Source organism: Macaca thibetana, chromosome 20 (assembly GCF_024542745.1).
Source record: "Macaca thibetana thibetana isolate TM-01 chromosome 20, ASM2454274v1, whole genome shotgun sequence".
NCBI lineage: Eukaryota > Metazoa > Chordata > Mammalia > Primates > Cercopithecidae > Macaca > Macaca thibetana.
This window is the reverse complement of record NC_065597.1, coordinates 74,838,345-74,851,041: the sequence shown is the minus strand read 5'-3', so window position 1 is coordinate 74,851,041 and position 12,697 is coordinate 74,838,345. Positions and strand designations below refer to the sequence as shown.

The 12,697-nt window shown below is 57.4% G+C and overlaps 3 protein-coding genes across 3 annotated transcripts in view; all 3 read right to left on the bottom strand.

Moving 5' to 3' along the window:
- The window catches only part of RPUSD1 (RNA pseudouridine synthase domain containing 1), a 296,072-nt gene that overhangs the window by 77,894 nt on the left and 205,481 nt on the right, over positions 1-12,697 (bottom strand). The gene's annotated exons all lie outside the window — the stretch shown is intronic.
- The window catches only part of LMF1 (lipase maturation factor 1), a 105,936-nt gene that overhangs the window by 17,595 nt on the left and 75,644 nt on the right, over positions 1-12,697 (bottom strand). Inside the window, exon 6 of the mRNA XM_050774709.1 lies at positions 5,702-5,869. Within this exon, the coding sequence (XP_050630666.1) occupies positions 5,702-5,869 (168 nt within the window). The remainder of the gene's footprint in view (positions 1-5,701; positions 5,870-12,697) is intronic.
- The window catches only part of CIAO3 (cytosolic iron-sulfur assembly component 3), a 148,777-nt gene that overhangs the window by 133,544 nt on the left and 2,536 nt on the right, over positions 1-12,697 (bottom strand). The gene's annotated exons all lie outside the window — the stretch shown is intronic.

Genomic DNA, 12,697 nt, shown 5'->3' with positions numbered 1-12,697 from the left:
CTCGCAGGGAGCTCACGGGGACCCTCCACTGAGGAAATGTGTTGTGTTCCCAGGTGGGCACTCTGGTGGGCATGAACCCAGTGTGAACTTTGCATTATCTGTGTTGTTTCATCACAACCACACACAGCTCGGGGCCCGTGAGCCCAGCTCCCTCCGGGACAGCCTCAGGATAGCCGGCCTGCGCACGGGGCTGACAGGGCCTCCGGGCCTCTGTCTTGAGGGGGCGTGAGGTGCAGCCACCACAGGGCAAGGAGCCCTTTGGGCGGAGTGGGTGGGGTGGGGCCGGACAGCCCCCTGTGAGCAGGCGACTCAGAGGCTCCAGACCTGAGCTCACCCCCTGCCCCTCCCACCCTGGCAGCCCCAGGTGTGTCTCCCTGTCCCCAGTGCCCTGGTGGAGGCTGATGGCTCCCGTGGGTGCTGGCTGGGTGGCCGGGCTCTGCGGTCACTGCTCACGTGCACCTCTCCAGGCAGCAGTGGCCCCAGGGCCCCGTGGAACTCTCCGGAACAGCTGTGTAAACTGCGCGTAGGAGGAGGGAGGCTGCTCATGCCTCAGCTCCCCAACGGAAGGAACACGGGAACACACGGACCCAGAACGCGCTCCAGGGAGGCAACGCTCAGAGGCGGCCCTGGGTCTCGGGGCACTCGGCGGCCACAGGTGAGGGCGTGGCCCCGGCCAGGGCACTACAATGGTAGAGGGCGCGGGTCACTCTCAGTCCCACACCGCATCATCCCCCACACACCCTCTGCCCTGTACGCCTGTGGGGGCAAAAGCCCTAGCTGAAGACCCCACACTGCCCGCGGACGGGACAAGTGGCCGACCGTCCTCTCCTCTGAGGGGGACGCCAGGCCACGCTGCAGCGCACAGCCACCACCCCGGCTGCTTCCACCTCATCCTGGACATGGTGTGGGGCTGGAGAGGATGACACGGCCTGACCTCTGAGGCCTGGACGGGAGGCGCTGCCTGTGCTGGGTCTTTGGGGGTGGTGCTCAGAGGCCCAGGTGCAGTGAGACCCAGCTCTGTCCCCTCCCCTCCCAGCATCCCCACTGTCCACTGCCACTCCCCCCACCAGGCAGCGGACTCCAGAACTGGGCCAGCACTGGCACTGAGGGAACCCGCAGCCCCGCCGTCATGCCTGGGAGGGTCCCTGTCTGCCTGCACCGTGGCCCGTTAGTCCAATTCTCATCCGACCCCCTGGCCAGGTTCCTGCGTTCTGAATAAACAAGGATGTTTTTGAGGCCTCTGGTTCAAAGGTCACCTCCCCCATTCCATGTCATGGTAACTCAACCCTCAAGTGACTCCAACTTTCTTGATTAAGTAACTCAGCACCTTGCTTTTCATGAGAGCTTCTCCCAGCCAGCATCAGCTTATTTGGAGAGGGGCAGTGGTGGAACCGGCCACCACAGCCTGAGGGAGGGACGCTACACGGTACACGGGCCGTGGAAGAGGGAGGTGGGATCCTGAGCACCCCCCACTGCCAGGCAACCACGGAGCCAAGCAGGCCCACACTCCCACCTGGCCGTAGTCCAGGGGTGCCCTTGGACTGGCCTCCGAACCAGACCTGAGCCTGGCAGGGGCAGGCGGGAGCCTGGGGCAGCGCAGCCCACACGGGGGGTGCTGGGGAGTGGGGGGCATTCCTGGCAGTCTTCAGCCCGGCCCTCCTCCAGCGGCTGGGACCCCAGGACCACATGGCTGAAGACGGCTCAGGAGTCGCCCGTGTGCGCGGCCCCACCCAGGTTAGGAATCCTGGAACAGACCACTCCATTCAGGCCGGACACCCCTCCCTGGGTGGCAGTGGGACCCAGGCCTGGCACAGTCAGCCCTGGCCCCACGCCTGTGCTCAGCACAACCTTCCTCATGCCCCGTGTGGGAAGCACATGTGCCCGGGGCTCCGTCTGTGGCCCTTCCGAGGCTGAGTGGAGAAATAAACCGGGGCGCGTGCGGACCACGGGGGTCTCAGTGCCGAAGAGAAACGGGCAGTGGAGGCTCCAGGAGGCGCGGGGAGCCCCCCGTGCAGATGCGGAGGGAAGGGAGCCAGTCCGTAGAGGCCGCACGATGCTTCCCACTCCACAACATCCGGCAGAGGCAGCACCGTGGAGACGGAGGGCCGGTGGGGCACAGACGACTTCCAGGGCCACGAGCGACTGCGTGAAGCTGCGACGGGGACACGCGTTGTCGTCCATCGTCTGTTTGTCGGAGCTCACAGAATGAGCAACACTGCACATGACTCTCCTGTCAGCTGGGGACTCTAGTTGGCAACAATTTATCAGTCCTGCCTATCAATTATACAATGTCCCGGCCAGTGCAAGGTGCTGAGTGCAGGGAAACTGTTTGAGATGGGGATAAGGGAGCCTCTGTAGTCTGCACAGTTTTTCTGAAAACCTAAAACTGTTCTAAAATAAGTCTCTTAATTAATAAAACAGAGCTGAAACCCCGGAGGAACGGACGCAGGTGGCTTGGGGGGGGCAGAGGCGGGCTGAGGACCTCAGGGGGTCATGGTGGCAAAGATGCTGCCCAAACTGAGACCTCCAGTAAGTTAACCCGGCTGATAACCACTGAGGAAACGGAGGGAAAATAACAGGAAAAAATGCGGAAGATACTAAGAACAAAGAGAAAAACACAAAGATGTGGCAATACGTCCAAGTACGTCAGTTGAGATGTATGGCCCTTTACTTAACAGAGACAGAGGGCCAGGCTGACCCTGAGCATGACCTTGCTCCCGCTGTCTCAGGAGCTGCATCGGTGAGGACACAGGCCTTGAGGCCGGGCGCGCACCTGCAGTCACGGCACTTTAGGAGGTCAGGCAAGAAGAGTACTCGAGCCCTGGAGTTCAAAACCAGACTGGGCAACATAGTGAGACCCCCGTCTCTACAAAAAATTAAAAATGGCTGGGCGTGTTGGCACCTGTAGTCCTGGCTACTCGAGAGGCTATAAAACTAACATAATATGATGACTTTTTTTTTGCCAAGATTTGAAAACAGATGAAATGAACAAATTCCCAGGAAAACGTTCACCACAAAAACTGCCTCAAGAAGGAGTCGAAAGCCCACCTGTCCTGTGGCTCCCAAGGGTGATCAGTCAGAGACCCCGGCGGCACAGGCAGCCTCACACGGGAGCACTGCCAGGTGTGAGGATGGCCACCTTTGCTTTCCAGACGCCCGCAGAGGAAGAGGCTCAGCTGTGCTGGGAACGTGAACTTGCTTCAGCACCTGCAGCATGAACGTAACCTGCCACGTTACGGATGGAAGAACGAGCATCTCACGACTGATGGAGAAACACTTTCTACAACTCAGCATCCATTCATGGCTAAAAACCACAAAGGAGAAGTGAATAAAAGCAGCCACGAAAACAACCCACAGCTGGCATCGTGACAGACAGTGCGCAGGGCGGGGGCCCTCCCTGCTGTGGGACCCTAGACCCAGACGGCACTCAACCCCGCCCAGCAGGGGAGAAAGGGATGGACGCAGAACCGGCAGAATCCCCAGATCGCCCACAGGACACGTCTGTGAGGGACCCGCGAACGGACAGGGTAGCACCAGTGCAGAGGTCGCCCGAGAAAGGCTGAGGTCACCAGAGTCCCACACTTAGCAACCAAGAGGAGGAAGTGTGAGTTAAAAGGGCACCATTTGCAACATCAACAAAAGAAGTCACCTGGGTGCTGCTGCCCCCATGAGGGGCACGGCCACATGGAATTGACTGACGCTACCCCAGGAGCCCGCAGACACGCGAGGGGCACGGCCACACGGAATCCACTGACGCTACTCCAGGGGCCCGCAGACACGCGAGGGGCACGGCCACACAGAATCCACTGACGCTACTCCAGGAGCCCGCAGACGTGCAAGGGGCACGGCCACACGGAATCGACTGACGCTACCCCAGGGGCCCGCAGACACGCGAGGGGCACGGCTACACGGAATCCACTGACGCTACTCCAGGGGCCCGCAGACACGCGAGGGGCACGGCCACACGGGATCCACTGACGCTACTCCAGGAGCCCACAGACGCGCGAGGGGCACGGCCACACGGAATCGACTGACGCTACCCCAGGAGTCCGCAGACACGTGAGGGGCACGGCCACACAGAATTGACCGAAACTACTCCAGGAGTCCGCAGACACGCAAGGGGTACGGCCACATGGAATCGACTGAAGCTATTCCAGGAGCCTGCAGACATGCGTGGCATATGGCTATTCCAGGAGCCCACAGACATGTGTGGGGTACGGCTACATGGAACCAACTGAAACTATTCCAGGAGCCCTGAGCAGCTGCAGAGAGAAACGTGCGGTCCTGGACAGGGCATGATCTGTGAGCAAGTCTGTTCTTCCCACTTAGATTCACAGTGACATCGATGCCCGCCAGAGAAATCACCCCATGGGTACCGGCACCTGCCTCCGAGCAGCTAACGTGGAAAAGACTGAGGGCGTCAGGAGCTGCTCAGGGCCCCTGCGACCACAGCCAGGGTCCTTGCTGCGGGGAGGGGCCAAGAGCGGCACAGCCACCCTGGGACACGTGCAGCTTCCTGTAAAGTGAATCACAGGTCTGCTCACGGTACAGCAGAGCCCTTGAAAACACGTCCACGGGATGACGAGATTGCGTGTGTGCACGGCAGGCTGTGATGAAAACCGGAAACCACCACAAGTGCACAGACAGGACAGACGGACTGACCACAGGACGCACACCATGAAACGGGGCCCGGCCAACAACCGTGGGTGCCCCCGCGTGCACCAACGTGACGTAGCACCCGCGCCTGCTGACGGAGCTTTGCCCCTAGAGGCTGTGGTGCTCTGGCAGGGGTGGGCAGGGCAGGGGAAGGGCGGGCAGGGTGGGGGCAGGGACATGGGGCAGGGCGGGAGAAGGAGCATGGGGCAGGGCAGGAGAAGGGGCATGGGGCACCCAGGTCCATCTGTTTTCCAGGGCACGTGGAATGCCACCCCAGGACCTGTGCATTGCCCTGGATGTATGTTACACCTCCATCGAAACAATCGAGAGACAGAACCACCTTTAAAATCCCCACCACGTTTTCCTTGGGAATTGACAATCGGAATGTAGCGTTTATAGGGAAAAGCAAACGCCCGAGACTGGCCCAGCCCGGCCGGAGGCGGCATGGGGGTGCCCTGCCCTTCGAGGCGTCCTCTATGCAGGGGGCTTGTGGGGCAGGGATGGCAGTGAGCGTGGGCAGGACGGGGGTTCAGGGGTGCCTGGGTTCCGGGGGCAGGGGAGGCAGTCCCTCACCCACATGGAGACAAATGACCCTCGCCTCTCGCAGACCCTGGTTCCTGGTGGACTGACACAAACACAGGAAAGGAAACCTCTAGAATGGAAGAATCGTAGGAGAGGATCCCAGGAATGTGGGGGTGTCCACACAGGGCCTTGGCGTGCCTGACCCCGTCCCGCTGCCGAGCCCAGGACACGGCTGGGCCTCTCGCAGCTGCAGGAAATGCTCTTGGGAGGAGCCAGTCCTCGGAGGACGCCTGGGAAGGAGACCCTCAGCCTCCAGCCCGGGACAGGGCCGCAGTGGGGCCCCTGCAGGGGATGAGAAGGAGCTGGTGAGGCCCTGACACCAACAATGGCTGGGGAGGACAGGCTGTCCCCAAGAAAGGGGGCCTGTAATGCCCCAGGGGCCTCCCAGACAGCAGGGCAGCCAGAAATAGGGCGACGGACCAGCGTCTGTGGACACGGGGGCCGGCGGGCGGCGCGGGCTCACCTGGAACAGGATCTGCAGCGCCCCGTGGATGATGCAGGCCCGCCGGCCGAGGAAGAGGAAGAAGGGCACCAGGAGCTCGATGAAGTGGTTGCTGAGTGTCTCGAAGCGGTGGAACCACCAGGGTGAGTGGTGTAGGTAGTATGCCACAGGGTTGGGCACCGGCTGGGTCTGCAGGGACAGGAGGGGCTGTGAGGTGCCTGGCCGATCTCAGGGGGTGGGGCTAGGGATAGGCATGTGGGTCCCTGGCCCCCTGACCCTGACCCCAACCCCTACTGCACACAGGATCCCCCCGGCTCACCTGACCCTGCACACGCGGAGCCCACCTGCCAGCCTAAGAGCCAAGGGACACTGAGGGGGAAGCGAGTTTTTAAAGCAAAAGCAAAGTGTTTATATTTGTCTTAAAATCTTTACCATCTAAAAGCCAAGAATACACACCCTAACTGAAGAATACACACCCTAACTGAAGAATACACACCCTAACTGAAGAATACACACCCTAACTGAAGAAGACAACACCTGGAACCGTCCGTGCCGAACGCGAGAACACAGGCGGTCGGAGAACGCGCTGCCCGCTGCCCACACCACCCCCAAGAGCTGGGATCCGCAGGTGGCCCCTCAGGCTCAGGATGCCCTCTCCCTGGGGATGGGCATGTGGGTGGGGATGTGCCAGTTGGGGACCAGCAGGAATGGGGGCCTGGGCCCCGAGCCCAGCTCAAGGCTCTAAGCGCAAAACCTGGCTGAGGGGACCTTGAAGCCTCCCAGGCCAAGCCACAGAGGAGTCCGCACACCTGGGTCCCACTCGGCAGCCCTGTCAGGAGGAAGGGCAGGAACTTGCTCTGCACCATAACTGAAAACTATCAAGGCCAGGCCTGTGATCCCAGCACTTTGGGAGGCCAAGGCAGGCAGGTCACTTAAGCCCAGGAGTTTGAGGCCAGCCTGACAACATATCAAGGCCCCATTTCTATAAAAATAAAAAATTAGCTAGGCATGGTGGTGCATGCCCGTAGCCTCAGCCACCTGGGAGGCTGAGGCAGAAGGATCGCTAGAACCCAGGAGGTGGAGGCTGCCGTGAGCCATGACTGTGCCACGGCACTCAGCCTAGGCGACAGAACAAGACCTTGTATCAATCGATCCATCAATCAAATCAGAGCAGTTGTGTAGACTTGTCTGGAGTGAGAACGCCCGACTGGCAAACGGGGCCCAGGCCCCACACGCTGTTTCCTGGAAACCCCTGACGATGGGAGCCGGAGTGGCACTGCCAGGGCCATGTGAGTCGGTGAGTCCAGGCTGGTGGTGGGAAAAGTGCCCGTGATGGACGATGCTGCACGCTCTGCCTGGCTTTGCAGAGGGGCCTGCCCGCATGCTGCTCAGGGCTGAAGGCCTTGCTAGCACAACCTGCGGGAGCCATGGGGTCCGGCACAGCCACAGAAGCCCCAATGGGGACAACAATCACAAGCCCTGCAGAGATGGAGGCAGCCCCCAGACGCTTCAGAGTCCGCACCCTGGTCCTGGGACTCCCGGGGTCCAGAGAGGCTGCGTGGAGGTCGGCGCCCTCGGGTGGCAGAAAGCGCACGTAGGGGCCGTGCTGGGCACTCGCTCCGGGGTGGGGGTGTGGGATGTGCAGGAGGCGGCCACGTGCACACCCGAGAGCAGCACTCGCTCCGGGGTGGGGGTGTGGGATGTGCAGGAGGCAGCCACGTGCACACCCGAGAGCAGCACTCGCTCTGGGGTGGGGGTGTGGGATGTGCAGGAGGCAGCCACGTGCACACCCGAGAGGGGGCGTCTGAGCACAGGGCCCCAGTACCCGAGAGCCGTGGGCTGGGGAGGGTCCTGAGGCCTCTGCTCATTTGCTTACAGGGCAAAGAGTCATTTTTGTTTACACTGAGGCTGGGAGAAAACATCATGACCTGAAACTCGGCTGTGAGCCATGAGGTGGGTGTGGCAGTGTCACACTGCACGGCAAGGCCAGGAGCTCCCGTGCGGCCGGGACACTCAGCGCGTGGCCAGGGGAATGGTGGGTCAGGGCATGTCGGGACTGCTGGCCCAGACCTTAGGAAACAGTCCGCAAACTTCTCCTAAAAGACAATTTTAAATAAGAAAAACATGAGGAAAGTGTGAAGCGGATGACACCTGTTTAGGGACTTAGAAGGCAGCAGATCTTGGGGGAGAAGGAGTGTTGTCTGTTGGGACCCACCCCCCAGTGCCCACAGTGAAAAGCCAGAGAAGAACCAGAACGCCTGGGCTGCCACTTCCCTTGTAGGCTGCTGCTCACTGTGTGTTTGGAGTTGTGGCGAGACCCACGCAGGAGGCGGCAGGCTTGGCCAGGTGCTGGGAACAAGCATCTCCAGGGCTAGGCCCACACCCGAAGTCCCAGCTCTCGGTCTGGCTTCTGGGGTGGGGGACTTGAACCTCTCCTTCCCTCCTGCACGCTGGGGCTGCTGACGTGTGGGAGGGGAGAGGAGGCTGCTTATGCTTATCAGGTGAGGGTCTTGGGATGAAGAAGGCAGGTCCCATGTGTTCCAGAAACAAGCCAATCACGAAGGTCCCTGTGGGAAGCGGCCCTTGGATGTTGCGTCCCAAAGTGGTGACTGCCACTGGCTGAGAACCTCACCTGGGAAGGGGCCACGGCAGGCGCACAGTGTGATGCCTTTGTGGACATGCAACCCCCCTTCCCATCACGGCAATTGCAGATGGAGGAAAACGACAGTGAGTGGCAAAGACGGTGACAAATGTGACAGAAACGGGGCTGACGTGACCCAACGCTGTGTTAAAACAAGAAAAGCCTCAGGCCCAGCTGTGGTGGCTGCTGCCCCCCCCGAGCGGGGTTCGCCTCCCCAGCTGACCTTGGCCCCCCCTGAGAGGGGTTCGCCTCCCCAGCTGACCTTGGCCCCCCCTGAGCGGGGTTCGCCTCCCCAGCTGACCTTGGCCCCCCCCTGAGCGGGGTTCGCCTCCCCAGCTAACCTTGGCCCCCCCTGAGCGGGGTTCGCCTCCCCAGCTGAACTTGGGGCTCAGCTTTGGCCAAGAGAATGCAGTGAGTGATGTTCTGAACTCTCAAGCTCAGTCCTTGAAGAGGCAGATCCAGCCCCATGAAAGATCCCTCTACTCTGAGGCCACCAAGCTGTGAAGAAGCCCATGGTGGCCATGTGGCAAGGCCACGAGGAGACACACTAAGTTCCAGAACAAGTGAAGCCTCCCTGGACCTCTCGGCCTGGCTATCAGCTCGTGAATGACCCCACCTGATACCACGTGCAGCAGAAGAGCCGCCCGGCGGAGCCCATCACAGGACCAGGGGAGAGAGGAGCCGCCCGGCGGAGCCCATCGCAGGACCAGGGGAGAGAGGAGCCGCCCGGCGGAGCCCATCGCAGGACCAGGGGAGAGAGGAGCCGCCCGGCGGAGTCCATCCCAGCACCAGGGGAGAGAGGAGCCACCCGGCGGAGTCCATCACAGGACCAGGAGAAAGATGCTGCTGCTCTAAGCCACTGAGGCTTGGGGTGTGTTGTGCGATAGCAGATCTCTGAAACAGCCTGAATCCAGAAGCCAAAGAGTGTGGAACTCTGATGTTAGTGGGAAAAGCCCATTTTAGAGAAACCAAAGTAAAAGTTTTTCTGAGTCTTTGGGTAACAGATACTTAGTACTGACTCACACACCCTCCACCCCAGACACGGCTCAGCACTCACAGCTGTGTAAGCCTCCTCACATCCTGGAGAGGTACAGAAACAATATTTGAAGAAACACTGGCCAAATATTTTCTGAATGTAATGACAATGATACACCTATAGATTCAAGCAACTCAACGAACTCCAAGCACAAAAAACATGAGGAAAATGACACCAACTAACCAAATGGCCACATTTTACTGCATGACAGTATGACACTATCGATCACTTTGATTGTAGTTTGATTGACAAGTAATCAAATTGTCACAAACTGCCTATGTTAATTAGATCATATTGGTTGGTAGTGTTTTTCAACTCTTCTATATCCTTATTTTGTATCTACCTGCTTTATGTGTTATTGAAATCTCCAACTTTATGAATTTGTCTACGTCTGCTTGCAGTTCTATCCATTTTTGCTTCATGTCTTTTGACGCTCTATTACCAGGTGCATAGATGTTTGAGAGTCTCCTGACCTCCTGATGAACACTGTGAAATAGCCTCTTTACTCCTGATCACATTCTTTGCTCTGAATTCTGCTTTGTCTGCTGTGAAGGTGGCCAGTCCAGCCTTCTTGTCACTTGTGTTTGTATGGTATGTTTTTCCACCCCTTACCTTTCGGCCTGTGTGTGTCTTCGTATTTGAAGCGTATCTCTTAGAGTAGTGTTACAAACTACACATCATAATCGAATATTGCTCAAAACTTGTGAGAAAAAATCTTACATGCAAATAGAGAAAGATGTTACAGAGTATGTAGATAAGGAGTTGTCATAGGAAATAATGCAAATGAGACGAGAGTAGAGTACAATCTTTAAAGTACTAAACCTGTCAACCTAGAATTCTATACCCAACAACAATCTCTTTCAAAAATGAAGGTGAAATAAAGACTTTGTTAGACGTTGACAAGCTGAAAGAACTTGTCACCAGCAAACCTATGCTAGAAGAAATGTCAAGTCTGTTAGGTGGAAGGAGAATGATCACAGATGGAAACCTGGGTCTCCACGCAGGAGTGAAGAGTCTGGAAATGGTAACATGAGGTGGAAGGAGAATGATCACAGATGGAAACCTGGGTCTCCACGCAGGAGTGAGGAGTCTAGAAATGGTAACATGAGGTGGAGGGAGAATGATCACAGATGGAAAGAAGAGCTCTGGAAATGGTAAGTATATGGATACACAATGAGGCTATTCTTCCAATTGTATGAAATGTCTCTGAAAGATAACTGGACTGTTTAATCGAACTGTTTGGCAATAATAGCAAAAGACCGGGAGGGGAAAATACTGTTGGTAGAATATTGTTGTAAAATTCTTTCAGCATTTATGAAATAGGCTTAGTATAACTTGAAGGTGGGCTGTTATGGATTAAAGGTATGTACTATAAACCCTAAAACCACCACACAAATAAGACAAAAAAGTTACAGCCAAGAAAGAAAATAAAAAGGAGTCACAAAAATATTCAATTAATCCAGAGGAAGGTATAAAATAGAGAACACATGGGAGAAACAGAAAAGAAATCGCAAGACAACAGCTGAAACCTTCCCCAGGAAAGACTGCAGTGGATGCCAACGGCCCAACACCCAGATAAAGGGCGGGACTTGTTGGACTGGATTGAAAAATAAGACCCAAGCATACTCTGGCTCTAAGAGATCTACTTCAAATACGAAGACACACACAGGCTGAAAGGTAAAGGGTGGAAAAACAGCATATAAACGTGAGTGACGAGAAGGCTGGAATGACCACCTTCACACCAGACAAAGCACAACTCAGAGCAAAGAATATGAGGAGGAGTTAGGAGGCCATTTCACAATGTTCATCAGGTCGGAAGACTCTCAAATATGTACGCGCCCGATAACAGGGCTTCAGAAGACATGAAGTGCAAGCAGACATAGACAAATCCGTAATTAGAGTTGGCGATCTCAATCTCCGTCATCTCAATAATCGATAACACAGGCAGAAAATGAGGACGTACCGGAGAGCTGAAAACACTATTGGCCAACTCGATCTAATGAACCCTGGCAGAACACTGTTCAATTTTAGCTCAAATGGAACTTTCACTAAGACGAACCACATTCTGGGCTACAGAACAAATCTGACTAAATGTTAAGACTCAGGGCAGATCCAATACATTCTGACAATAAAGCAATTAAATTAGAAACCAATAACAGAAAGAGATCTGGAAAATCCCCATCCCTTTGGAGCCTTTACAGAACCTCCGTTTCAGTGCGGGTTACAACATTTGATTCTCACAACCGCCTTAGGGTAGTGGGTGATCAATTTAAAGCTGGAAAGACAGAACTTGCTCGGGATCACACAAGCCAGTAAGGGGGCGTGGAGGGTGGGCAGCACAGGGCTGCGTAAGAACAGGGCTCAGATGCAGGCGCTGCCATCCTCGGCTGCGTGGGTAGAAGAGCCGTGAGCACTGCTGACCTTGAGATGGCACCCCTGCCTCCCATACCGCGGCTGTCCCTGGCAAGAGGACCCCAGGAGAACCGGGAAATCCAGGCCCAGGGAAGGCCGGTGTCTCCTCAGGCCTGTACTGGCCTGGTGTGCTGCTCTGCCGGGTGATGCCAGGGCATGGGCCTGGGGCTGTCAGCCGGGCCCTGCCAAAACCACCCTGCAGTGGGCCACCTGCCAGGCCAGGCCCCTCCCACCCGAGGCCCCCCACATTTACCAGGCCCCTCCCACCCGAGGCCCCGGACACTTCCCAGGCCCCTCCTACCCGAGGCCCTGGACATTCCCCAGGCCCCTCCCACCCGGGCTCCTGACATTCCACAGGCCGGCACTGCCCCTCCTCCCCAGCCCCCAGCACACACAGAAAACATTTTCTTACAATAACCAATAAAACAGCCAGGAGACAAGGCGAGAAGCCTCAGCTCCCAGCATGCTGGATGGGATTCAGGCACGGTTCCCCTAACAATGACATTTACAGTCTTTAAGGGTAACGCCAACCTGGATATATATTATTCCCACATTAGCGGGCCACCATATCTGAGGGCGCTTGGTGACTCACATCCAGTCACAGCCTGAGGGGGCTGGCAGCCCACGGTCCCTAGTCGTAGTTAAAGGCATTACAGGATCTCCTGGCCCAAACCCTTGCTGGGTGGGTCCTGGGACACAGGAGGAAAAAAGGCTGTGCTGAGCTTCCCTGTTGGGAGTCAGCCAGGGGCAGCCCCAGCCGCTGTGCTCTGTGTGAGCCTTGAGGGGGCAAGCTGGAAAGGGGCGCCTGCCTGACACAGGGACGCACCAGCCACAAAATACACTGGTGGAAGCTGGCCAGGCCAGGCTGAGCACGTCAGCACGGACTCCTGCACTCCTGCCGGAAGTGTGGCACACACGCGGCCTCGGT